Source organism: Adiantum capillus-veneris, chromosome 17, assembly GCF_014529385.1.
Source record: "Adiantum capillus-veneris isolate H3 chromosome 17, ASM1452938v2, whole genome shotgun sequence".
Taxonomy (NCBI): domain Eukaryota; kingdom Viridiplantae; phylum Streptophyta; class Polypodiopsida; order Polypodiales; family Pteridaceae; genus Adiantum; species Adiantum capillus-veneris.
The window spans coordinates 128035267-128062076 of NC_140947.1; the positions used below are offsets into that span (position 1 = coordinate 128035267).

At 41.5% G+C, this 26810-nt stretch overlaps 1 protein-coding gene across 1 annotated transcript; it reads left to right on the top strand.

Moving 5' to 3' along the window:
• Window positions 1–9678: 9678 nt before the first annotated feature.
• LOC147438052 (uncharacterized) lies at window positions 9679–25949 on the top strand. The gene is made up of 3 exons (XM_086486687.1): window positions 9679–10701; window positions 25512–25619; window positions 25794–25949. The coding sequence occupies exons 1-3, from the start codon at window positions 9679–9681 to the stop codon at window positions 25947–25949; spliced, it is 1287 nt and encodes a 428-aa protein (XP_086342813.1).
• The last annotated feature ends 861 nt before the right edge of the window (window positions 25950–26810 follow it).

The following is a 26810-nucleotide window of genomic DNA, read 5'->3' on the forward strand; positions in this document are numbered from 1 at the left end:
AGCTTGGAGAAGATGAAGGAAGCTCAAGGCACACAATAGAGAGTGTGTTACTTAGTGTGCAGTGGAAAGATAGATAGGCCTAGAGTGATGGGCGTATATACAATGCTTGGGAGAAAAAACCTCCTAAAGAGGGAAAAAATGCCCAATAAGGTAAAGCATGTTTGTGACTCAGTTTAGTCCCTTCATGTGTAACTCAGGTTCTCAACCTTGAACACTAATTATGGTGGGGTTTTCTATTGATGAACAAGCCACGGACTTATATTTTGCTGATAAGTTACGCCAGTCAGTTACTTTTGAAAATTGAAAAGAGGTACTCTTTTCAGTACATATTTGTTGTGATAACTCATTTAGCATGCTCGTATGTGTTCTAAATGTTTTCTACACACTATGTTGGATAGGGGCCAATAACACATGACAGTTGCACATGGACAACAATGTGGAAAATCAAGATGTTATTCTTGGTTTCATTTAACCTCCTCCTAAACCATGTTTCATTCACACAAACACTTGGATCCATGAAGGATGCCAATGTGGAAAACATTAGTGTATAACACTCTTGTTTTCGAGGACAAAAACGCTTCTCCAAGGGGGGAGTAATGTCATGCCAAGGGTAGGACCGGGCATGGCCAAAGGGCCAGGATGAACATGTAGTCAAGGGTTTCCCTATGTTTAGCAGGCGAAGGGCCTATATAGGGTATGGTTGGGTGGAGATTATCATGTTCGAGTCCCCTCTACCTTTCACTTCACAGCTTTCAAATTGATGTTTAACTCCTGGATTCCCTTCACAAGCTCATCCATGAAAGACTCCTCTAGCTTTGGAGCCTTCTCCCAACACATGGATATCTTATTCTTTTTCTTCCACACCTGTATTCATCCCGACTAACTTGTCTAGCCTTTTCTGTTTCTTCACCACCACATTGCTTCTTTCCAATCTGATTCCAACCCTAGCTCTCCTGCTGGATCCTCAAGGAGATCCACTAAGGTCTTTTGCAATTTTAAGTCTGTAGCCTTCACAAACAATTATACATTTTCAAAATTCAAAGCAGTATGTTCAGTGGAAAATAACTAACCAAATCTCTTCTCGAATTCTTGTAGCAATTCAGGTGCAAAAAGTTCCTTATTCCGTTGCTACACCCACTTCAGAAAGCTTTTCTTCGTAACACGGTCCTTATCTTCAAGAAAATATTCGCCTTTGAGAGCTTGCTTGAATGCCACCCATGTTCCCCCATGTGCAATCAGAAGCTCCTCAACCCGTGCCCGTAGTTTAGGCATGACTACCAACACAAAATTTTCCACTGTATCTTGCTCATCTGCTCCCTTGTCTTCCATAGCCTGTTCATATATTTGACAGAATTTGGTAACATCATGGCCTTCAAATCGCCCCACTTTATATGTCACTATTTGCCTACCTTCACGAATCCGAGCTTCCATTTCTCTTTTCGAGCTTTGAGTCATCATCTACTGATGGTGCAGATGTTGTTGATGCATAAGCGCAGAAAATTACTGCATCAATTGCTGCATCCCATTATCTTTGCCTGACCACATGGCTAGCTTCTTCTACCCTGGTCAATTTTGCATAGGGTTCACCAAATTGTCGAAGGCACGTCTCTCCAGGGTCAACCGGGAAAGCATCAGGCCAATGGCTGTAGACACGAGCTTAGTAGACGTTCAAACTCGGACAAACAAGTGCAGATAGACTTAAATAGGGTTTAATACACATAATACTGATGATTAAAGATATTTTGAGAGAGAAGACTACAATTAAGAACATTATTAATTGATATGACGATAAGAAACATAGATTCAAGACTCAAGAGGTCTATTCAACTGACAGGTGATGCAACTTCAATTTTTTTTATTGCCCTTTTCACAATCCGGTTGCGTATGTCGCATTGGTATGCTTTTTGAATTGCAACCCTTCAATCAGAAAACTCCCAAAAAATTGAACCACCGTCGAGTCTTTTTGTGCTCTTGATGCTCTTGCCAACCTTCCCTTGTCTTCTCCAACTGCTCTTAAGAACAAGAATTGCCTTTTGCTGTCCCTCCCAATAACCCTAAAAAATGGCCCAAAAAAAAGAAGAAGAAGAACCCTTTCAACTCATAAAAAAACTCCTCTTATAGGAGGTGAGCGTTCCAAAAAAAGAAAAAAAATGCTTCCTCCTGTCGTGCCATTCCCTTTGAGCTCCCCTTTTTTTGTGCATTACACCCATTTGGCCTACTCATTTTTAGTCATAATTGCATGGGGCCACCACATCGCCAAGCTTCTATTTCCTCCCTCTCACATGCTCGCATGACTCCTCCCTTTGCTTTGTCCTCTTGGTCGCCCGACTTTGCTTCCCATTGACCATCTCGACCAACCTTAGAAATCCCCTTTATCTGGCCACTTTGGAACTCCTTTAGCTTGCATGGAGTCCTCTATTTATCTCTCTCTCTCTCTCTCTCTCTCTCTCTCTCTCTCTCTCTCTCTCTCTCTCTCTCTCTCTCTCTCTCTCTCTCTCGTTTGTGAGGCCTCCCCTAGCACTAGTGACATTGCTAGTGTGGGGGGTTCCCTTACTTGTTGTCTTCTAAAACTTGGGCACCCAATAGGGCCGCAAGACTCGTCCCATAACAATGCCATGTCATGACTGTGTGTCTTGCCACCCAACACCACTGACCACTGAGTGATGCCGCTAAGAGCCTCCCAAGGGCACCGAAAGCCACAAAAACCGCCAAACACGTCCAGCCACATCGCCTCAGCAGCACCGAGGGTGGACGCCATAGCCGCCACTGTGGACATCTCTCTCTCTCTCTCTCTCTCTCTCTCTCTCCCCCAACTCGTTATACAAATGGGGGGGGGGCGCTCCATTCCATATATTGTGAGGATTGGCCCAACGAACCCGCATGTGGGTTCAGTTAAGCCACCACATGTCACGCTGTGACGACCTCGCCCTTGGAAACTTCCCTAAACCTCACAAAACTCGTCAAAAAACCCCTTTGAATTGTTTCACTTCCAAACCCCTGCAAATACCTACCCTAATATCCAATTTTGGAGTAGTAAAATATTATCCAGAGTGGATGGCCCAAAATCTGAGCTTGTCGAACCACGCCATACTTCAAGATCCCTAAGGCCGCAAATCAAGGTCGCAAAAGTGGGTAAAAACATCTAAGATTGCTTTGTCAGCAACCACTGCCGAAATTTTTATCGTGATATCTCCGTCATTGTAGCCTGATTGTCAAGCTGTCAATTCTTATTGACTTCAATCGATGCATACCACCCTCCAAAACCCTATCGATGCCCAAAAAATTCGAGATGGCATGATTCCTAATGCGACCAACCCGGTCCATAATTGGCCCCGTCAAATATTCTGATGGCCATAAGTTTCTTTGTAGAGCTCCGATCTGCGGTCCAAATAGATAGTCATGCTCCATAATTCAAGCACTACAACTCTATTCACTAAAACTGGCTAGGACTACCTGGCACCACTTGCCCCGTCCGTCTCAGATTTGCAACCACTTCTAGATTTAAACTACAATAACTTTCTCACCAGGGGCTCCGTTTGATGAGCCGTCTAGACCAGTTTACTCAGCACTTCAAGCTTTACCTTTTTAATCAAAAAACTAGCCCTTCATTCAATCTTCACCTCTTAGCCCAATTAATTCACTTTGACGCACTTTTGGTCTACAAAAACCCACATAATGCATACAATCCTGCTAATCTAATGCAATAAGCAGTTCTAACATAGATTATAGATTTCACAAAGTTCATAGATACAGACAAAACTTTGTTTTTCATCTTGTGCTTACAAAGTGGCACGACAATGTCCTAAGATCATGTCATCTTAGATGACATAGTGTGCTTGGAAAAATCCCTAACAATGAAGGTATGCCTTATTTTGTGTCCAAGGACCTTGAACTTGATATCTTCTAGCATCCCAATAGGTTTAACAATAGTCGCATTGACCATCTTTACCACTACATTTGTAGTCCCAAGATGAGGTCTCTCCATAGATTCCCAATAATTTTTAGTTACAATGCTAACCCTAGCGCCACCATCAAGGATTCCCTTCACAGTTGATCCCTTGGTAATGATTGGTATGGTCGCATTGGATTCATCTCCTCAAAATATTTCCCCAACTTGTTAACAGGTATTTCAACAACACAGTTCTCATCTAGGTTGGTTTGTGGATTTAAGTGTTCCTCCTCTATTGGCACCTCCCTAGCTCCATCCTTCTGTGCAAATTGTGGTAGCCCGACTTTCATTTCTTCATTGAGGAAATCTTGAAGTGCTAAGAATAGCTCTGGGTCTCCATATAGTTTAGACATGATGGTGGTTTTGACTTATGAATCCATGAAATCCATTAATTTGGCAATATTTAATGACACTTTTTGGGTTTCACTCCCTTGACATGGGGAAGATGGGATCTCCATTTCTTCTATAGGGTCATCTAATCCCTTAGAGTCCTATACCAATCCTTAGCCTTCCCACTCAAGGTTAATCTTAAAGAATTACTCTTATGCAGATCATTGTGTCACTCCTAGGGAATTGCATATTTATTCCAATAATTTGATATGCTTTCTCACATCCCCATCTCCACTAATTTTTTGTGTGAACTTGGCTATTTTTACTACCTTACTTCTAGGCTCTTTGTCAGGTGTGTTATGCATATTTTCAGCAATAGATCGACCGATAGCTTGAGAAAATGTTGTCAATTCATCCAAGTGAGAAGGTATAGTGGGGACAGGCGCTCTCGAGATTGCATTTGAAATGGGGGTTGGCATCGGGTTACGCATATGGGTGATCCTCGGGTACCAAGCTAGGTATAATGTCATGCCATGTGGTGGCCCAAAGTTCATATGTGTGGTCCTGGGCGCATAGCAGACATGGGATGTGACATGCTAATACTAGCTAGTATGGTCTCATTGAAATAAGGCTTGGATGTTGTGGTTGTGGATCATAATTTGTTGAAACAATGTGAGGGGTAGGAGCTATATGAGCACAAAGGCCCATAGGTCCATATGATTGATACATACTTTTAGGTACTGTTGTAGGCATTGGGCCACCATGTAGTGGTGCTTTACTAATAAATGAGGTCCATGGTGTGTTTTTGTCATGTCCATCACTGGGGTAGGCATGGTAGCCATGGTGTCATCAAGAGAAAGATGAGTTAAACTTGGAGAGGTAAAGCTGTCACTCGTGGGCTCAGATTGTAGTGAGACCCCTGGAGAAACAACATATAGAAGATCCATCGGGCTTATCGAGGGAGTCTCCATTTGTGATAAAGTTGGTTTCTTAGACTTCCCTCTATCCAAGAATTGTTAAGTATGGAGCCTGATTTACCCTTGTAATTTTCTGTGGTAAAAGCGCACATTTGTAAGGCCCCCATTATGAGGAGAAGCCATCGTGCGTGAAGGAAAATCACTCACCAGAAACCAAAATTTTCACGGACAAGAATCAGGGGCAACTTTAAAGGCCTCGGGGGCGGAGGCCCCCGAGACTTTTTTTTCGCCGGAATATTATGGCCGGACGGTGGCCGGAAAGTGTTCGGAAAACAGCCAGTCGGTTGACCGATGGCCGGTAGTCAATGGCCGATGGCCGGTGGTCGGAAGTCAATGGCCGGTGGCCGGTGGTCGAAAGTCAATGGCCGGTGGCCGGTGGCCGAATTCAAAAGCGGACTTGTCTTCTCAAGGGCGGCCACACATGGGCGGATTGGAGGGTCCTATTTGGACTTATTCGCACAAGGGCGGCTACACATGGCTCTCTCTCATAAGAGAGGGCAGCCCTTTTTTTCCTATAAAAAGAGGCCATTTCTACACACATTTCATAGTGTGAAGTTGATGCAACAAGGTGAGTGTGAAGTGGTGAGAGTGAAGCAAGGTGGGAGCTCCATTAAGGGTATAATCCCTTTGTAAACTACTTCTTGTTTTGAAGTACTAAAGCCATTGAGTGGCTGCTTTCCCGTGGACGTAGCCCACATTGGGTGAACCACGTATTTCGTGTGTACTCTCTCTCTCTCTCTCTCTACTCTATAATCTCGTGTATATAAATTTGTCTCTCTCCATTAAGTAATCTACTCAATTATCTATTTAGCTACGTCTTATTTCTTTACAAGAATCTCATGAGACCTATTGAAGGCATGTGGATCCCTTTGTTCTACCTCTCCAACTCATGATAACCCTATGGATGACATCACAAACTCTTTGTTGTTTCTCCTCGATGTGGATTGTAGGACATCTAGCCAACCCACGTGATAGGTGTGACCTGTGTATAGGTCGGTTAAAGTCTCCGTTTGTAGTTCATACTCACAATTTCCATTTAGAAATGCTCCATCTAGGATTGAGGTGCTAGGGGTGTCCATTGAACTAGATGCAATGTGGCTCTCTATGGTTTGACTCTTAGTGGTTGCTAGTTTAGGAGCACTCAATTGCTCGACTAACATGGATGTTGATATAGGGGCCTTGACCTTTAGCTCTCTCTGTTGCTCTGCCTTGTGTAAGCTTTCAATTTTTTTCCTACCTGAAAGGATATATCACTCAACCTCTTGCACTTTGGCAAGGCTTCTACCATTAGCATGGGGTCTACATTGGTCATGAATGGCAAATTTACTTCCCCACCCCCTTCATCTACATTGGTAGCTCCATGTTTGGAGCAAGTGGCTCTACTAAAGTCTCTTGCAAGCGGCTAAGCATGCTCGGCACGAACCGTGGGCCCATGGCATACATGACTTGGCTTGAACTATCGTGGTTGGGCATTGGGTAACCTTCCATGATGTCGTAGTCAAAGGAAGAGTTACTAGATGCAATATGTGGATCCTGAGTGGTACTACCTTGGGTTCCCACTAAGGGCCTAGAGCCTAATGTAAAGGAATAATGGGTGCCCGCATAAACAAAGACACTCTCGAAATGATTGTACTCTAGCACACTACAAGAGCGTAGGTGCATGTGACCTCAAAACCCTGCAAGGGTTGGTGAGTGCCCGTGAAGGCCGCTCACCTAGTTTTTGGGTGTTTTGCAACCCAACTTTACTCTCAATTTTTTTGTATTTTTGGTCTCTTTTTTTTACCAAGCCACAAAATATGGCATGTGATAGCTCAAAACAAGCATCTTGGTTAGAGAGACGTGTCGTGCTTTACAGCCCCGATTCAATTACTTAAAGCCCTTGCAATCCTAAAAACAATCTTTTTCTAATCGAAAAGAAGGCTAAAATTAGTAAGTCCAAGGGTGAGTGTGAAGGCAAGGGTGGAGTATTTGAAGGACTTGTTCCACATGCCCTCCTTTCCTCTTGAGGGGGTAGTCTATATATATATATATATATATAGTAGTGTTTATACTATATCATAAAACTAAGGACTAAGCTTGGGCTTGGGCTTGGGTTTGGGCTAGGGGAATGATCCTAATCTCTTCCTTTTCTTAATTTTGTGTTTCAAAAAATACTTTATGTGGATAAGTTTGTGCTGCCTACGTGGGCACTGAGCTCACACGCATAGAGCCTGCCTAACATGCATAACTGCACCTTGCAGCTCTGTTAGAACTAGATATGTTGCACAAGTGAAACACTAATTAACACGCCTAATAGAACTAATTAAATTGCACACTACAACACTAAAGAATAATCCAATTCTGAAGAAGTACCGGTGCATCGCTGAGCAGCCAAAAAAAAGGACATCTATTTGTATTCTATCAGCATCGGTTATACAGAATATCATAAGGGACCACTAGAGAACAATCCATTTGAACTTATGCAACAAGCAGAAGCACAATGTGAAATTAGCATATTGCAAAATTTGTTCAGCACAACAAAGAGAACTGCATTTATTGCTAAAGACAAACACGAGTTTACTTCCATACAAATACGTGATACCGCTTATCTAAGCGAGCAGACAGTCAGTTTTCAATACAATGGACTTCCGTCTCATGAATCTGAAGTGCAGGATATTACATTAGAATCAGGGATATTCCCTTTCCTCTTTCCCACAGGAAAAGGAAACTACCAAGGAGAATTCGACTTCAGTGAATACATTAGAATGAGAATCGGAACTTCCTTCTCTGTATACACATTGTACAAGCCATATTTGCTCATGATGTACCAATTGAAACAAGCTATCATGATTGCAAACTCCACAAACAGTACATTTTTACAAAGGGATATTAATAACTACAAACGAGCACACACCGCGGCATCTACACATGATGCAGTGAAGTATATTATTCGATACAATCTCCCAGCCACAATGCCAGGTACTCCACCATGGCATCGACGAAACTTGAGAGACCTCATAACAATGGTGGACATATGGGGACTACCATATCTGTTCTTGACATTCACTACTGCTGCTGATGAGGTTTCCCAAACAAGATGGCAAGAAGTCATCACAATTGAAAAACTTGTTCAAGGCTACAACCAAGACTTCAAGTGGAACGATTGCCCTATAGAGTGTGCAACACTGTTTCACCTTTGCTTGCACGCTTTCCTGAATAAACACATCATCAATGGAAGCAGCATACTTGGACATGTAGACCATCACATGGTGCGCTACGAAGTGAAAAATCGAGGCTCACTGCATGCACATGTCATACTGTGGATCTCTAACGAAGATTTGTGCCGAGTTACAAATGAGATTGCTGCATACATACCAGCAAAATCTTAAGACACCTTCACCACCGAGCTGCGAACCCTCGTTACCACAAAACAGATACACAGATGCAGAGACTCTTGCAGAGTCATGGGATCAGCCAGAGTGTGCAAATACGGATTCCCGTTTGAACCACAATACAGCACGACTTCAACTATGGATGCATGTACTGCTAGATGGCTTTAATACCGCCCTGGGTATGACCATCGAAATGTTGTCCCGTACCATCCCACAATCTTGCTCCTATGGAAGGCACACATGAATATTCAAAGAGTCACAAATTCGTCTATATCGCATTACCTTCTCAAATATGCAATGAAACCAGAACCCCTTGGAAAACTGAACCTCTCCACAAACGATGCAGCAAGGCTTGGACTTCACGGCTTGGACAAAGTAAAGCTTCAACTAATTGCAGCCTCTGTATTATCAAAGCCAATATCTGCGGACAGAGGTAGCAATCAACTATTTAAAGATTCCAATCATCACAAGGAGTGAACGGGTTGAATACATCGACTCCTCTCCACCATCACTACGGCAAAGGTTTCTATCTCGTAGCCAGACTATAGTCATGCATCCAATTGATTTATATTGTGCAAGGCCCCTTCATTTTGAAAAGATGACATTCTATGACTACCACAGAAGATACAAAATTATAAAGCCACACGAACATACTCCTGTACTGAGTTTTCATGATGCGTACAACAACAGCATCATAGAGAAACAACTCCTCGTCAGATTTACAGAGTACAATCCTGGCCATCAAACAGAGGGATTCTTCTTCAATGTCTTGTTTCAAAAACTTCCCATTAGGAACGAGATGGAACTTCTATCACCAACCAACACACTCTCTTCTTACTTCCTGGAGTGCAAAATACGTCGGATCAATCTTCATGATGAAGACTTGGAGATGTACATAAATGAGCACACCCAACAAAATATGCTCGTCTCTCAAAATACAGGACACACTTTAAACCTCATAAAACAAAAATTCATCCTCAATCGTGAAGATCCACTCACTTGTATAGTGAATGACACAGTTGAACCAGGAGTATCTCAAAGTCGTGCTACAATGCTGAAGCTACTGCAAGAGTTCGCTGAGACCAACAATGCAGCTCTAACCTCTCAACAGCAAGAAATCTTTGATCGTATATCAGGCCTGAGTAATGGCCTCCATGTCATTACAGGTGTTCCAGGATGTGGAAAAACATTCCTCATAAAATTCTTCACCTCAAGCTTCATAAAAAATAATAAGACCGTTATCCTGACTGCATCAACTGGAGCAGCGGCCACTCGCCTGAGCAGCCTTGCAACCACAGTCCACTATCAATTCAGGATCCCTTGTTCTAAGAAACATTTCCCACAAGCAATTCATCCCACAGATGAAAGATTTGTCGCTATACATGGTGCCAACGTCATTATCATAGACGAGATATCAATGCTAACGAGTACAATCTTCAATATGGTCGTTCGCCAGATAGTTAACATCACCAATGGAACACTCCTTGACCCATTCAGTCAGAAGCTCATATTGCTTTTTGGGGATTTGGCGCAACTTCCTCCAGTCTGCCATCACCAGGAGCCATTATGCCATGTTTGCAGTATACAAAACTCAGCTTACATCGCTACAGCCACTACCCACAACATGAACTTCTCAATTCGTCATTCTACAGACCCCACTTACATCCAATTCTTGGATACGATCCGTGTCAAGCAACCAACAGAACAACAAATAGCAGAAATGCTGTCACAGTGTGTAATTAATGAAATTGAACTCCTGCGAGTAATCGATGACGCTACTACACTGATATGTACTCATAGGGAAGACGTATATAAGTACAACAACTTGATTCTGCAAAAGTCTTTCTCTGCATCTAATATTGTTGCCATTCCACTGAAGACCAATGCTCTTGACGAACCATGGTTTCAGGAATGCTTCCAAGACAAGGCATTCCATGAGATGGACAATACTGCAATTGGGGCTAGATGTATGATTACAGAAAACATTAACTTGGCTATGGGTGTTGCGAATGGATCCACCTATCGTATACTTTCCTATTCATACGACTATACCGATCAAATTGCTGCTATAGAAGTAATTCTACTTTCCACTGATACCACCATGACAATACGAAGGACTAAACATGCTACAAGAGTAATCAATTACAAATGGTTCCACAAAAGCACATTCCCTTTGTCACTTGCGTATACAATCACTGGACACAAATCTCAAGGAGCTACGATATCAAAGAAATACATCCTCATTATAAAACAAGCTTTCGCCCCAGGATTGGCATACGTCATGTTCTCTCGAGTGACAGAAAGACGCCATCTCAAAATATTGAACATCCCAACCCCAAGGATGTTCTGGCCAGCCAGTAGAACACTCCCCCAATGGTTAGACATTTCCTCACTTGTCTTTAGACATTTCCTCACTTATTTTTAGACATTTCCTTGCTTTTTTTCACAAACAAGTCCTCTAGCTCTTTCGGTCTTTCATCTCGTAAGGTGCATGGACTACACAATCAATTATTTGACGACAATTTTCTTGACTGCAAATTTTCTTCATAACAAGTAACAACCTCCAACATCTCCTCATGGACACCAATCAGGTAACCATTCCTCAAATTAATCTATTTTGTAGCTAGATTTTATGCCATTCAATATGTACAAAACTCAACCATCATATTTCTCTTTCTCTATCATTCAGATATTCGATAAATTCATCAACATCGCAGCTACCTCAAAACCAAAAAAAAATTATTCTGCATACCCATCTTCAAATCAAATGCGCCTAGCAAATATGGTTGGCGAGGCTCCGAGTGCATTCATGGAAGGGTTCCGCACGAATCATCTCCTCCACTCATACATCAATAAATGCAGCAATCGAAACAAAGAATATAGAAATAACGAGCTAAAGCTGGTGAGGCGGTCCGGGGCGGGCAACAAGAAGAGTGGCCTCTAGACACCCTTCAAGGCTCCCGTGCTGCTCAATGGGGCTGGGGCACAACACAACACAAACCAAAACAACAAACCCACCGCCAAATCCCAACTACACAAGGGGCACCACCTAGTTTAAGAGCGAACTAGGACGCAAAAGAGGAGAATCGTTAGAGCAACCCACAAACAAGCAAGGAATTTACACTAACCCTAACACCAATGGAATACTCTCACACACTAAAACACGAGAGAGAGAGAGAGAGAGAGAGAGAGATAGTGCTCGGGCTGCTTTGAAACGTATCGGCAATGATCAAGCAAACACAACTATATATTTAAGAAAGAGAGAGAAAGGGAGAGGGGGTGCTTTTTGCATTAATACCTTCTTACAAATCTGTCATGACAAATCAAAGTGAGATTAGTACTTGTTCAACATAGCTTGCGTAAATTTCACCACAACACATCACAAGAAAATCCACCCCAATCACTGTCTTAAGGCCAGGGGAGTCCTCTCCACCCTGTCGCCCTCTTACAGTATGTGGGATTTATGGCTAGATTGATGACAACACCAGAGACAAGCTATCAAGAACTTAACAAAAAAAAAACACCAAGACACTTACACATCATTGTTGTCCATTACTTCACGTTGGAAGGGAGACAAAGTATCCAAGCTTAGTCCAAATCCACCCTCCTTGATTCAGCGAATGTTGGGCTTACACTAGTAGGAGAAATGATAGATTTCCTACTCTCAATTGAATGATCACTCTCTCTCTTACAATGGCATAGATTTCCCTTGCTAATCCCCTATTACAACACATGCACATGCATAAGACAATGAGCTTCCACTCAAGAGCTCCTTCTAGAGAGGTTGAGCTTGGCTTCTCAAGCTATAGCATAGTGCTCTTGCTTATGGCTCCCCCCCTTTTATGCTAGCTACACCCTCCTTTTATAGCAATTTTGAACGCTAGGGTTACTCCTCTAACCATGGTTGGGTTAGATTTTCAGCAATTTATCTAATTTCTTTTGCTTGGAATTATCAAGAAGTTGGTGGGGAAAGAGAGAGGAGAGAAATGGAGGTGATAGGACTTTTCATAGTGGGTTAGTGTTAGTAGAGTTAGTATTAATTTACAAATGGAATTGGATATTTACAATGGGAGTATCCATGTAGGATACAAATAAGGAAGAAAAACTCTAAAGAGGTAAGAAAAGGTGGATTTCTTACAAGGTTGATGCTCCAAGTGTCTTGAGTAGGGCCAATTTTGACGCTTGTTGACGGTCCACTAGCTTTGACGGTACATTTTTTCTCCACTCTTGACATTCCTTGAGAGACAAGGTAATTGAAGCTGAGTAATCAACCACCATGATGCTGTCTTTTAAGAGAAGAGGCTGAATTTTGTGGTTTTTTGATAGATATGGGTAATTTGGAGGAGGAAAAATGAGACTAGGTGGTCAATTTTGGAATGGAATTGTGTGTGGGAGGTATGAGTTCACCATGGTTTCTCTTATTCTTCAAGGTTGAGGAGAAGGTGAGTAGTGTGCAGAGAGGAGTGGTGAGAGAGATGGGGATGATGAGTGGAGAAGTGTGTGTGAAAGAGGAAAATGATAAAGTGGAAGAGAGAGTGTGGCTGCATAGCATGGGAAAACTGGGGTCCACTAAAAAAATCATAGCTCACAGCTGGTAGCTCCAAAAATCATGAAAAAATTTGGGGTGATTATTTAGAGCGTGGGCTACATTTTCTCTTTTGACCACCGCTCCAAATTCGGAGTGGAGATAGGTGCCAAAATTCTCACCAAAAAGCCTGTTTTTTATGCCTGCAAAAGTCTTTTAGTGGTCCCCTCCTTTGTTGAATTTGTACAATGCATCCAAGAGTGAGCCCCTCCTTTGTCATATTATAATACAAAGCATTCAAGTTGCCCTTGACCCATGCATGGAGGAGGATTATTGGTGAAATAAGAAATATATACATGGTGGGACTAGTGTATGGACTATTCATGGACTTTAGCTCAATGAGCACATGGTGTTAGAATAATGAGTAAAAATAATAATAAAAATATGGAGGAGTTATGGATATGGAAAGATATTGGAATCATATGATATGGTCCCTCCTTGATATATTTTGGGTGAAAGAGGAAAAGGTATGCAAGTAAATAATATAATAAAAGTAACCAATGAGTAGAAATCAATTTTTTGTTTTCACGAGGGTGAGGGTGAAAATGTGGGAGTGATTTGTATAAAGGAAAAATATGAGGTTAGAGTATGTACATATTGGCAAAAAAAGTATAATTATGGTGTAAGAGGATGAAAGAAGGTGTACATAGGTTTAATAAAACACACACCTAAGTAGAAATATTTAAATAAAATACCAAAATAATTATAAAAAAACCCTATATTTAGGCCATATATACAATGAAATATTTACACACAAAGAAGCCATAATATACTTTTATTTTTTTTATTTTTTTATTTTTTTTTGGCTCACCTAGCCCAGTGACTAGCTAGCTGAGGGTTTTTAAGAAGATATGGGAAAAAGTCCCGTGACTCACGCACGCCTATGTACAGTGAAATGGTAGGGATAGCCACAGTGTTTGGGTGATTTTGGTAGGGTGAGGTAACTCACTGTGGCAATTACAAAGAGCCGAAAAAACGGCTATCATTAGCCCTCCCCCTGGATGATGGTATATTCATGTACCATCATGGAGCATCTTTTCCAAAGAGAGTGCTTCAGAGTCCTTGACGAGATCTTCATTGTTTGGCCCCTCAGAATTTTGGCTGGAGTTACACTCATGCTTCATGTAACAATACTTACATAAGACAGCGGCCTTTGGACAGATCTTTGGTAGATCCTTTGGTAGAAGGCGACTCAAATAGGGCTTCAAGCAATACCCGTTTACTTTCCTGGAGTGCTCTTTACCATTCAAGTCCATAAGCTGATAGTAACTTGAATTGAAATCCTTCTTGACTATGTATGGCCCTTGCCATCTTGTTTCAAACTTGGCATCAAAACGATTGTCAAGTCGATTGTCATACCTTAGCACAAGCTCTCCTTCCTTGATGCCTTTGTCCTTCAGTTTCTTGTCGTGCGTTTCTTTCGCTTGTGTGGCTTTCCTCTTGTAGCACTCATATGCTGCTTCTCTTTTCCACTCAAGCTCCACTAACGTAAGAAGTCGATCCATCCATACCTCTTGATCATCTTGTGCTCCTTTGCCATGAAGTCGCATTGTTGGAATGTTGAGCTCGATAGGCTGCAAAGCCTCTTGACCATAGACCAAGTGAAATGGTGTGAACTCTGTGGCTTCCCTATATGTGGTTCGATATGCCCACAAGGCACCATCCAAGAAGTCATCCCATAATTTTGTCTTGTTTTGCACCATCTTTCTAATGATTCCTGCAATGACACCATTAGCCTTCTCCACCAAACCATTTGATTGTGGGTAGTATGGTGTGCTATGACGATGTAGAATGTGAATCTCTTCACAAACTTCTATGAGCAATCCTTTTCTAAACCCTGGACCATTATCAGAAACAATCTCCAAAGGTGTGCCAAATCTACAACAAATGTGAGTGTAGACGAATTTGCTCACTGTCTTCTCATTTACCTTTGCCACACTTTGTGCTTCCACCCACCTAGTCATATAGTCTACAGCCACTAGAATGTAGAGTTTACCATTTTTTGTCCTAGGCAGAGGACCCATAGCATCAATGCCCCACTTTTCAAAGGGTCCATTTGCAAGCACTATTTGCCTTGGGCCATGCACCAACCTTCTATTTCCATTTATCTGACAAGTGTGACAGCTTTTACACCAATGTTGAACATCCACATGCAAACTTGGCCAAACATACCCCAAAAGCAAAATCTTCTTCACAGTTAATTCTTGGGCAAAATGACCACCACATGCCTCTTCATGCAAACCTTTTAGAATGGTTGGAATTTCCTTGATAGTTGGTACTCGTCTGCACACTTGATCCTTCCCTCTTTGATAGAGGGAGCCTTCTAGGAAGAGATATATGCTTGCCTTCTTCATGAGTCTCCTCTTTTGAGCTTTTGTGAAGTCTGGTGGAAACTCACCCTCCAAAATGTAGCCAATGATGGGAGCCAATGACTCCAATCCCTGGTACCTCGGTTGCTTCACAGCAGCCGCCACCATGATGACCTGCACTTCTTTCTTTACACATGCAACGGCTTGTTGTGCAAGTAAATCAGCATCTTCATTCTGTTTCCTAGGAATATGATATAGTTGCACTTCTTCAAATTGATTAAACAATCTACGAATGGCATGAACTTTTGTCCGTAAGCTCTCATTCTTGCATGCCCAAATGCCTAAAATCTGTTTAACAATGAGAAGTGCATCTCCCTTTACCATGAGGCGTTGTATCCCTTGGCCAATGCACATCTTCAAACCATGAAGTAGAGTGTCATATTCTACTTCATTGTTGCTAGCTGAACTTGGTAGATTGAACTTCTCTTTCATGACCACCTCTCCACTTGGGTTGAGCAACACTAGCCCTCCCCCTGCTTTTCCTGTGGCTCGACGAAAAGCTCCATCAAAGAACAAAGTAAAAGCATTAGGAATACTTTTTGGTGGTGGCAATGGTAGGGTCTTTACTTCAGGCACCTTAATCTCCTTTTCGTGCACCCTATAAGTGAGAATCCCTGCCAATTGTGCACGCACACTATCTTCTACCTTGAAAGAGTATTGAAACTCTTGCAACTCCATAATCCACTTTGAGATCCTAGTACTAAGATTCATTTGAGATGACACCCAAGGGAACAAATTTTCTGCAGTGAGAATTACAAAAGGTTTTGGTAGCAGGTAGGATCTAAACTTTCTCACCGCAAACATGAGAGAAAGCATCATGAGTTCTGCTTCTGTGTAGTCTCTCTCCAAAGCATTCATGACCCTACTAGCAAAGTAGATGGGTCGCATCCTTGTACTGTGGGGATCTTGTTGTAGCAACACAGCACCAATTGTTTCTTTCCCAGCACTAGAGCTAACAAAGAATGTGTACTCCCAACAAGGAGGCATGAGTGTTGGTAGCTCTGACAAAATGACTTTAATGTTACAAAAGTACTCTTCAAGCTCATCAGACCATGCAAATTCTACTTGTTGTGTCAATTTTTGCAAAGGGTGAAGTAACTCCGAGGCTAAGTGAATGAAGCGTGACATATACTTCACCTTTTGAATGAATGAGATGACCTCCTTAAGACTCTTGGGTGATGGTAGCTCAATGAGAGCCTTTGCCTTCGAAGGATCCATTTCAATGCCTTTGTAAGAAACTTTATGACCAAGCAAGATTACTTCATCCTCACCTATATGGCACTTGTCGGGGTTGAGTTGACCTCCCATGTCGTAGAGCTTCTTTAAACCTTCTTCTACCCTTTGTAGATGCAATGATTTTGAGCTATAAATACAGAAATCATCAATGAACACCCTAATTGACTTTCCAAAGAATGCTTGAAACACCATATTCATGAAACGTTGGAATGTTGCAGGACCATTTGTCAGACCAAATGGCATGACTCTAAAAGCATAACAACCCCAAGGAGTGATAAAGGTTGTTTTCAATTGATCCTCCAGTGCAATCCCTATTTGAAAGTAACCTGAGTAACCATCGCACACAGTGTACTTCTCATGACCAGCTACCTCATTTAGTATCTCATCCTGGAATGGGAGGGGAAAGTGATCTCTCTTTGTTGCCTCATTGAGGGGACGGTAATCCACACACACCCTCCACTTGCCGTTCTTCTTAGGAGTGACAACAACAGGAGAGACCCACTCTGAATTCTCCACTGGATAAATGAACCCTGCTGCTAGAAGCTTTCTTACCTCCTTGAGTAAAGCCTGCTCCTTGATGACTCCTAGCCTTCGTAGCTTCTGAGCCTTAGGTGTGGCCTCTGGCTTCAACTCAATTTTGTGTTGAACAGCATCTACTCCACGCACATCGGTGTAGTCTTTAGCAAAAAGCCTAGGAAACTTCCTTAGCACACATTTGAACTCCTCTCTTTCATCCTTTGTAAGTGTTGTTGATAGCATACCTTCCAGCATCCCTTCATCTTGATCACCTTCGTTCTCTTGAGGACCTACCTCCTCCAAGCCTTGACAAGAGGTCTCTTGGTTGCTTGGCTTAAACCTTACCCCCATGACTTCGATGGAAGACTCCTCTTCAATAATGCTACCGCTACTTTCTTCTTCTGAAGTGCTATCGGTCCAACCTTCTTCCGTCTCACTTTGAGATGATTCTTCATGGAGCTCCTCTTGGCGTTGCTCCTTCATGTCAAAGACAACCTTCTTGTGATTGTCATTCCTGCAAATTAGCTTTCCACTCTCCCAATCCTGCAAAGCTCGCATTTTCATTAGCCATGGTCTTCCTAGGATAAATGGGTAACCATTTCCCTTGGTAGACATGACATAGAAATCCACTGCCTTCTTAATGCCAAAGGCCTCCACAAAAACATTTTTACAAATGCCTACGCACCTAGCCTTGCTATTGTTTGCCACCTTGACCCTAATTTCAGGTGTCTCATGGATGTGCATGCCTAGTTTTTGCATGAGTCCCTCTGTCATGATGCAAATTTGTGCACCCCCATCCACTAGACCTTTCCTAACCAATCTCCCTTTGATGTAACAGTCTAGCACCGGTGTAATGTCCTCATTCATTTCAGCTTGTGCAATTTTTACAACAGGCACACTCTCTTTTACCTTTCTCCTAGTGCTAACTGCCCTTGTTAAATCCCTCCTAACTTGTGGACATAATGCAAGAAATTGAGGCCATGAAATATCAGGACCCTTACCTCTCATGTCTTCCAACAAGTTGTACGGAGCCATACCATGTCCAAGAGGGAAGTCTTGGAGGTTGATACGACGTCGAGTCCTCTTGGTTTCCTTGGTTTCCTTTGCCTTCTTGCCTTGTCCATGGTCACTCTGTGATGTGACTCCTTCTTTCTCTTTACCTTTTCCTCGGCCACGCTTAATTCCATTGGCTTCCATGTCAACCTCATTTGAATTTTTCACCTCTACCACATGCACATGTGGATCTGGCAAAGGTGGAACTCCTTCTACCCCTTGTGGAGGTGGTCTTGGTCCATTTGGACTTTGTAGAATCCTTGGTTGTTGATCAGTTCCTTCACCTGCATTCATCACTGGGTAATTCAAGTTAGGCCTCCCTGGCTCCCCACGGGGCCAAGGACAATTATACATCCCATGTCCAGACTCTCCGCAATTCCAACATTGCAAGACTCTCCTAGGTCGTGGATCTCGCTCTTCAGACTTCTTTGCTTGTCCCTTTGGACCTACAGCTTGTGCAAGGTGAATTGACAGGCTGCTTAAAGATTCGTTTAACTTCTCAATTACTTCCGCCGTTACCTCAGGAAGCTCCCTCGATGTTGATGCTTGTGACTTACCTTTGGGTCTAAGACCTTCTATTGGAACCTCTCCCCTTAAGCACTTGAGTTTCCTATACTTCTAAGCAGCCCTAGTTTCAGCTGCATCAAAAGTAGCAGGTGCACCCTCCTCAACTTTTACCTTAAGGTTAGGAAAGAGTCCGGCTATGAGCCTCTCCTTCTTTAAAAATTCTGCACCATCACCAGGGTTAGCAACATTTCGTATCCATAGAGCCCAAAGACGTAGAAACTCTTGCTTGTACAAGTAGTAGTCATCTAAGTCTTTTTGCTTATGAGAAACAATGTCTTGCCATAGTTTTTGAGTGTTTTGGGGATCAAAGAAGTATCTCTTAAAACGATTCAAAACTTCTGTGTAATTCCCCTTAACTTCCTCAGGCAAAGAGTCAAACCAAGTACTAGCATCTTTCCTAAGGACCACCTCAAACATTTCTACACGTTCTTGATCGGTTACTATCCTCTTGATACGGCAAGACATCTTGAAATTTGCTAAAAATAATTCTGCATCCTCTCCAGGCTCTCCAAAGAAAAGAGGATATCCAGACATTTGGCGTTGGCTCTCCATTATTATGAAAGATTACAACACCAGTTACAATAAGGGATACAATAGAGATCTAGAACCACTCGCCTGCAAATGAAGAAGTGAGAAAATACCACTCTAGGTTTTCTTCTTCAGCTATCCAAGCTTCAATAAGGTCTCGATTTGTTTGATCAAAACAAAAGGGTAGACTATTGATGAGCTCTAAGAAGGGTTGAAATTCTTCAAAGCTAAGGCGATAAACAGAAATCTCTAGAACTTCATTTTCTGGATCCAAAAGAGCAACCACGTCCCAAGTGATAAATTGCACTTGCTCTACAATTCCCAATGCACAAGCGGTTTGTATAAAAACTAGATCTTCATGCTCGTCGAAGGCCGTGAGAAAGTAGCAATTGACTAGGAGCTCCTTTCCTTCGAGTTCCACACAGTCGGAGTGAGGCAACCTTCTCACAATTTCATAAAGAACATCCTCATCAAGTCCGATCAAGTTTGCAAGATTTAAAGACTCCACTTGTGCTACAAAATTCCTGGACAAAAAATCCTTAGGATTATGGTTAAATCATTCAAAAGCATAAAGAGATTTACAATGTCTCTATGAACAAAGTGTCATAGAAAGTAGAGAAGGATGAGAATTTATACAAATTTGCAATCTTCTCTATGCTCTCTTTATTAAGACAAGCTCTGAATAGCTCCCTATCTCCTTTGTTGAAAGCGAAAGGAAGACTATTAATAAGACGCAAATGAGGGAAAAATTCACCAAATGTGAGTCTATGAAGCATGAACTCTGGCCGCAAGTTTCCTGAAGGGTCTTCCTCAATGGTGAAATGCACTCGCCAAACGCCAAATTTCACTCTATTTACCAATCTTAGGGCACACACTAGTTGGATGAATGCGCGGTCTTCCTTAGTGCCCAACAACAAGAGGAAAATGGAATCCACGCGTAGGACCTTCCGTCTTAACTTCACCACCCTCTTGTTATGAGGGAGACGCCTTACTACTTGCTCCTGCAACTCGATTGGTAATAGAGCTAGATCTCTAAGGATTGAACTTTTACTGCACACACATTCCCAGTTAGAATAAATGATCGTTTTTTTGTTTCTTGTAACAACTGGGACAAAGAAAAAACAAACATACACACTACTTTGCCGGGCTGCACTTCATTTTAAAATAAAATGAACACATGTACATCAAAAGAAGTGTGGTAGTTGATGAGAGGTAGAATGACAGGGTTTGGTGGTGCAAGAATTTCTCCTGCTCTTTGGGCACCCAACATGAACACCATTCGTTGTTGAAAATGGATCTTTCTACTAATTGCAACGTTTATTCTAATGTGTGGAGTAAAATGAAAGGGAAAAACCTCTATTCCTGGGCCATTATCCATGGCCTATGCATGTCCTAATGCTTAAAACAAAACAAAAATATAGACGTCCAAACTAAGGTCGTACCTAATGAGAGGCAAAATAAAAGGATTTACTGAAGCGTTTATCTCGGCCAACCTAAGAGGACCTAAAATTCTACGAATGACACGTTGAAATTGCAACTTAGTACTAACAATTATGTGTACCTTTTGCCTTGCAATGGGAATGAAGGGATCATACAAAGCTTCGTGATTCATGCAAACTACTTGACTATGCTAAAGGTTGATTCTACACAAAAATACACAAGCCGTCCTCAGTGGGGGCACCAATTTGAGGCGGTCCGGGGCGGGCAACAAGAAGAGTGGCCTCTAGACACCATTCAAGGCTCCCGTGCTGCTCAATGGGGCTGGGGCACAACACAACACAAACCAAAACAACAAACCCACCGCCAAATCCCAACTACACAAGGGGCACCACCTAGTTTAAGAGCGAACTAGGACGCAAAAGAGGAGAATCGTTAGAGCAACCCACAAACCAGCAAGGAATTTACACTAACCCTAACACCAACGGAATACTCTCACACACTAAAACAAGAGAGAGAGAGAGAGAGAGAGAGAGATAGTGCTCGGGCTGCTTTGAAACGTATCGGCAATGATCAAGCAAACACAACTATATATTTAAGAAAGAGAGAGAAAGGGGGAGGGGGTGCTTGTTGCATTAATACCTTCTTACAAATCTGTCATGACAAATCAAAGTGAGATTAGTACTTGTTCAACATAGCTTGCATAAATTTCACCACAACACATCACAAGAAAAGCCACCCCAATCACTGTCTTAAGGCCAGGGGAGTCCTCTCCACCCTGTCGCCCTCTTACAGTATGTGGGATTTATGGCTAGATTGATGACAACACCAGAGACTAGCTATCAAGAACTTAACAAAAAAAAAACACCAAGACACTTACACATCATTGTTGTCCATTACTTCACGTTGGAAGGGAGACAAAGTATCCAAGCTTAGTCCAAATCCACCCTCCTTGATTCAGCGAATGTTGGGCTTACACTAGTAGGAGAAATGATAGATTTCCTACTCTCAATTGAATGATCACTCTCTCTCTTACAATGGCATAGATTTCCCTTGCTAATCCCCTATTACAACACATGCACATGCATAAGACAATGAGCTTCCACTCAAGAGCTCCTTCTAGAGAGGTTGAGCTTGGCTTCTCAAGCTATAGCATAGTGCTCTTGCTTATGGCTCCCCCCCTTTTATGCTAGCTACACCCTCCTTTTATAGCAATTTTGAAGGCTAGGGTTACTCCTCTAACCATGGTTGGGTTAGATTTTCAGCAATTTATCTAATTTCTTTTGCTTGGAATTATCAAGAAGTTGGTGGGGAAAGAGAGAGGAGAGAAATGGAGGTGATAGGACTTTTCATAGTGGGTTAGTGTTAGTAGAGTTAGTATTAATTTACAAATGTAATTGGATATTTACAATGGGAGTATCCATGTAGGATACAAATAAGGAAGAAAAACTCTAAAGAGGTAAGAAAAGGTAGATTTCTTACAAGGTTGATGCTCCAAGTGTCTTGAGTAGGGCCAATTTTGACGCTTGTTGACGGTCCACTAGCTTTGACGGTACATTTTTTCTCCACTTTGGACATTCCTTGAGAGACAAGGTAATTGAAGCTGAGTAATCAACCACCATGATGCTGTCTTTTAAGAGAAGAGGCTGAATTTTGTGGTTTTTTGATAGATATGGGTAATTTGGAGGAGGAAAAATGAGACTAGGTGGTCAATTTTGGAATGGAATTGTGTGTGGGAGGTATGAGTTCACCATGGTTTCTCTTATTCTTCAAGGTTGAGGAGAAGGTGAGTAGTGTGCAGAGAGGAGTGGTGAGAGAGATGGGGATGATGAGTGGAGAAGTGTGTGTGAAAGAGGAAAATGATAAAGTGGAAGAGAGAGTGTGGCTGCATAGCATGGGAAAACTGGGGTCCACTAAAAAAATCATAGCTCACAGCTGGTAGCTCCAAAAATCATGAAAAAATTTGGGGTGATTATTTAGAGCGTGGGCTACATTTTCTCTTTTGACCACCGCTCCAAATTCGGAGTGGAGATAGGTGCCAAAATTCTCACCAAAAAGCCTATTTTTTATGCTGCAAAAGTCTTTTAGTGGTCCCCTCCTTTATTGAATTTGTACAATGCATCCAAGAGTGAGCCCCTCCTTTGTCATATTATAATACAAAGCATTCAAGTTGCCCTTGACCCATGCATGGAGGAGGATTATTGGTGAAATAAGAAATATATACATGGTGGGACTAGTGTATGGACTATTCATGGACTTTAGCTCAATGAGCACATGGTGTTAGAATAATGAGTAAAAATAATAATAAAAATATGGAGGAGTTATGGATATGGAAAGATATTGGAATCATATGATATGGTCCCTCCTTGAATTATTTTGGGTGAAAGAGGAAAAGGTATGCAAGTAAATAATATAATAAAAGTAACCAATGAGTAGAAATCAATTTTTTGTTTTCACGAGGGTGAGGGTGAAAATGTGGGAGTGATTTGTATAAAGGAAAAATATGAGGTTAGAGTATGTACATATTGGCAAAAAAAGTATAATTATGGTGTAAGAGGATGAAAGAAGGTGTACATAGGTTTAATAAAACACACACCTAAGTAGAAATATTTAAATAAAATACCAAAATAATTATAAAAAAACCCTATATTTAGGCCATATATACAATGAAATATTTACACACAAAGAGGTCATAATATACTTTTATTTTTTTATTTTTTTTATTTTTTTTGGCTCACCTAGCCCAGTGACTAGCTAGCTGAGGGTTTTTAAGAAGATATGGGAAAAAGTCCCGTGACTCACGCACGCCTATGTACAGTGAAATGGTAGGGATAGCCACAGTGTTTGGGTGATTTTGGTAGGGTGAGGTAACTCACTGTGGCAATTACAAAGAGCCGAAAAAACGGCTATCACTGGCAGCAGGTACTTCGAGCTCTTCATATTCTTGTATTGCAAACACTAAAAGTTAACAAATTGGGTTGCTTCTACAACATCTATCCTTCTTTTTCTACAGGGTTGGAAAAAGAGATACTGCTATCGTTGGGCATTGACTTCGATGAGTGAAACAAACTACTGCTAGACACAGAAGCCCAAGAAATACTGAACACAAAGACTACTGGTATCACCACCTATGCAATCGAGATGCTACACTACGGTTACAAAATTTCCCTCGACAAATTGGTCGTTCTCGACAAGAATACAGCAAGCCAGGCACTTTCCAACATGGTCAAAGAGTTTGGGAACGAATTCAAAGGGAATGAGAGAGCAATCTTAACTGATGAGAAATTCACATGGCATTTTAATAGAGACCTTTTTCATGCCCGGTTCGGTCAGACAACTGATCCATTTCGAAATCTTGAACCACTACATGGTAACCATATGTACCCCTGATAGAATATAATTATCTGATTATTATCTGATTACATACTAATTCAGCAAATCACTTCAGTATAGGACATCGACAACGGAACCAACAAGCAGATCCCCAACAACATAACAACTTCACAAGAGGAAGCAGCACGTTCCGACGCTGTTCCAGCTCCCAAAAGACAACGACAGATGAAGAGAACTACATAGTTTACTCTATTAGGTGCAAAATCAATAACCGTGTTTACATAGGCATGACATCGATTTTGAAGCTAGGAAAAGAGCACACATGACAAATCCACCAAAACGGATGTAACATCATGTGTCGTCCTTTCCCCCATTTTGTCAAAACTTTGAGTTTCATGTACTGCACAATACACACGATAGGAGAACTGCTATTGCACTAGAAGCACAAGAGATAATTACTCAAGATGCAACGTCCACGAAAGGATACAATAATTTGAAGGGACATCCTCCAAACTGCAAGAAATACTATTATTTAAAACACCATAGAAAAATATAGCGTGCAATCAAACTTAATCTTTGTTCTGAGGCAGCAACTCCCATTCAGTTTTCTCTTCTGTATTCAATCACTTCTCAAGAGTCTTTTCCTCTAGTATCTGTGATAATTTTCATGTTATGCTTCTCTATTATCTGTGAGACTTTCTTTATGTTGTGTTCTGTTCAGGTTATGTTGTGCAATTTTTTTCTCGATATCATATTATGTTACCTTATGTTCTTGCTTTCCTCTACATGAACATCATTCAGCTTTCAAATTTTAGGATTCAACTGTTACCTAGATGTCTTGCAATAACATCAAGAGAAACAGACAATCCATTCCAGCAACCCCATGTCTAATACTTCTACAAAAAATTATCAGCTAATAAGAGACAAATCATGTAGCAACAACTTATATATTTTACAAAAAAATTATAAATGTACAAATGTTGCACCTTGTCTTCAACATATTAAACAACACAAAACAACAACTGCATTAGGTTATAACACTATTCTGGACATCCACCAAGGTTGAGAATATATTATTTTTTGAAAAGAAATAAGAAAATATAGTTGCGAACTTATGCCATCTATATTTAATTGCTTTGTTCAGTGTCTTTGTCATATAATGTTAATCATTGGTTACAACAATGTCTTTTTTTTCCATTCAGACTATGACAGACTTGACTACTTATCAGCTTCTTTGATTTAAATGCTTTTTCTTTTCAGTTTACAATGGGTAGGCTGATCCTAGCTAATCTGATTGAGCAGCAAGCAGAATTTGAGACTGCAATGTATAAGTTGCAATACTGTCTTTACCCACATTTGCAAGAGCGGGTGCTCAGACACTACATGCATAAATGGACTGAGTTCATTCCATGGCCAGTTCAACCACCTACCCCATGGCATCCACATTACATCACTTGGAACACACTCGGTCAAGGAATCACCATCGACATCGCCATGCTGTCTGGTTGCTCCACAAAACACCATTGTATGTTGTTTGTGCAGATTGCGGACGTGCTCGGCCTACTCGAGACTATAGAATTGAATTACTCTAACGTGGTCCCCAACCATCTTCAGTCAGCTAAACAATTCGTTTCGCGCTATTTTCCTGTCAAACAGTTAGTCACACGCGCAACTTTGAAGATCATCTTACCGATATAGCCCTTACTTCGTGCATCAACATCTCCCACTAATATGTGTTGTTACCTAGTCCTCCTCCTCTTCTCCATAGAAGTTCTGTCCGTTTCATTGTGAAGAAGTCATTGCATGCTACATTCAAAGTCTTACCAACTCTCGTTTGCTTAGTTCCTTTCTTCATTCATCAACTTTTTACCATACTATTTACAGTGACTTACACTCACTTAGCGTAACAAGATTTGAGCAAAACAAATAATAAGCTCTCCCTGTCTCTCTCTGTTTTTTTTTAAAAATGCCTGCCTCTCTCTCTCTCTCTCAAAACAAAACAGTACATAAATTCCTGTATATATGAGTGACTTCTGCTAACTAATGCTCACAAGATTTGTCGACATTAAAATAAGCGCACTCACACACTCCCTCCCTCTCTCTCTCTCTCTCTCTCTCTCTCATCTTTCACTTCTATGTTCTTTTTACTAATGTATACTCTTCTTCAATGCTTCGATGCGAACAAAATAGTATTTACAATGGTGCCCTTGCTCTCCATTCATTTCCATACACATCCAGGTACCAAATCCATAAACATACAAGCACCAAAGGGAAGCTCTCTCTAATTGCAATAGTATTCCTTCAAACACTCTCCAACTTCATGCCTTCTCCTCCAAATCTTGGCAATCAAGGCATACTAGTTGCATAAATGTTGACCAAGCTTGTCCTTTCAGCATCTGCGTAATTCCACATGCCTAAGAGGCCCATAGGTGACTGCATATTCTAGAGAGACATCTACCCTTGCTCCAAATCCGCTAAAAACAGTTTTCCTCTTGGACATCGTACCTTAGAATGTATCAACTGTAGCATATGCCCATACATGGGCTCTACGGAATGAGT

Bases quoted from the DNA above. Each gene is read 5' to 3' on its own strand.
- LOC147438052 (XM_086486687.1), top strand. From the start codon at position 9,679: ATGCTGAAGCTACTGCAAGAGTTCGCTGAGACCAACAATGCAGCTCTA. The intron at 10,702-25,511 runs GTAATTCTACTT...TTTTCTTTTCAG, and splicing joins ATCAAATTGCTGCTATAGAA to TTTACAATGGGTAGGCTGAT. The intron at 25,620-25,793 runs GTGCTCAGACAC...TTGTTTGTGCAG, and splicing joins ACCCACATTTGCAAGAGCGG to ATTGCGGACGTGCTCGGCCT.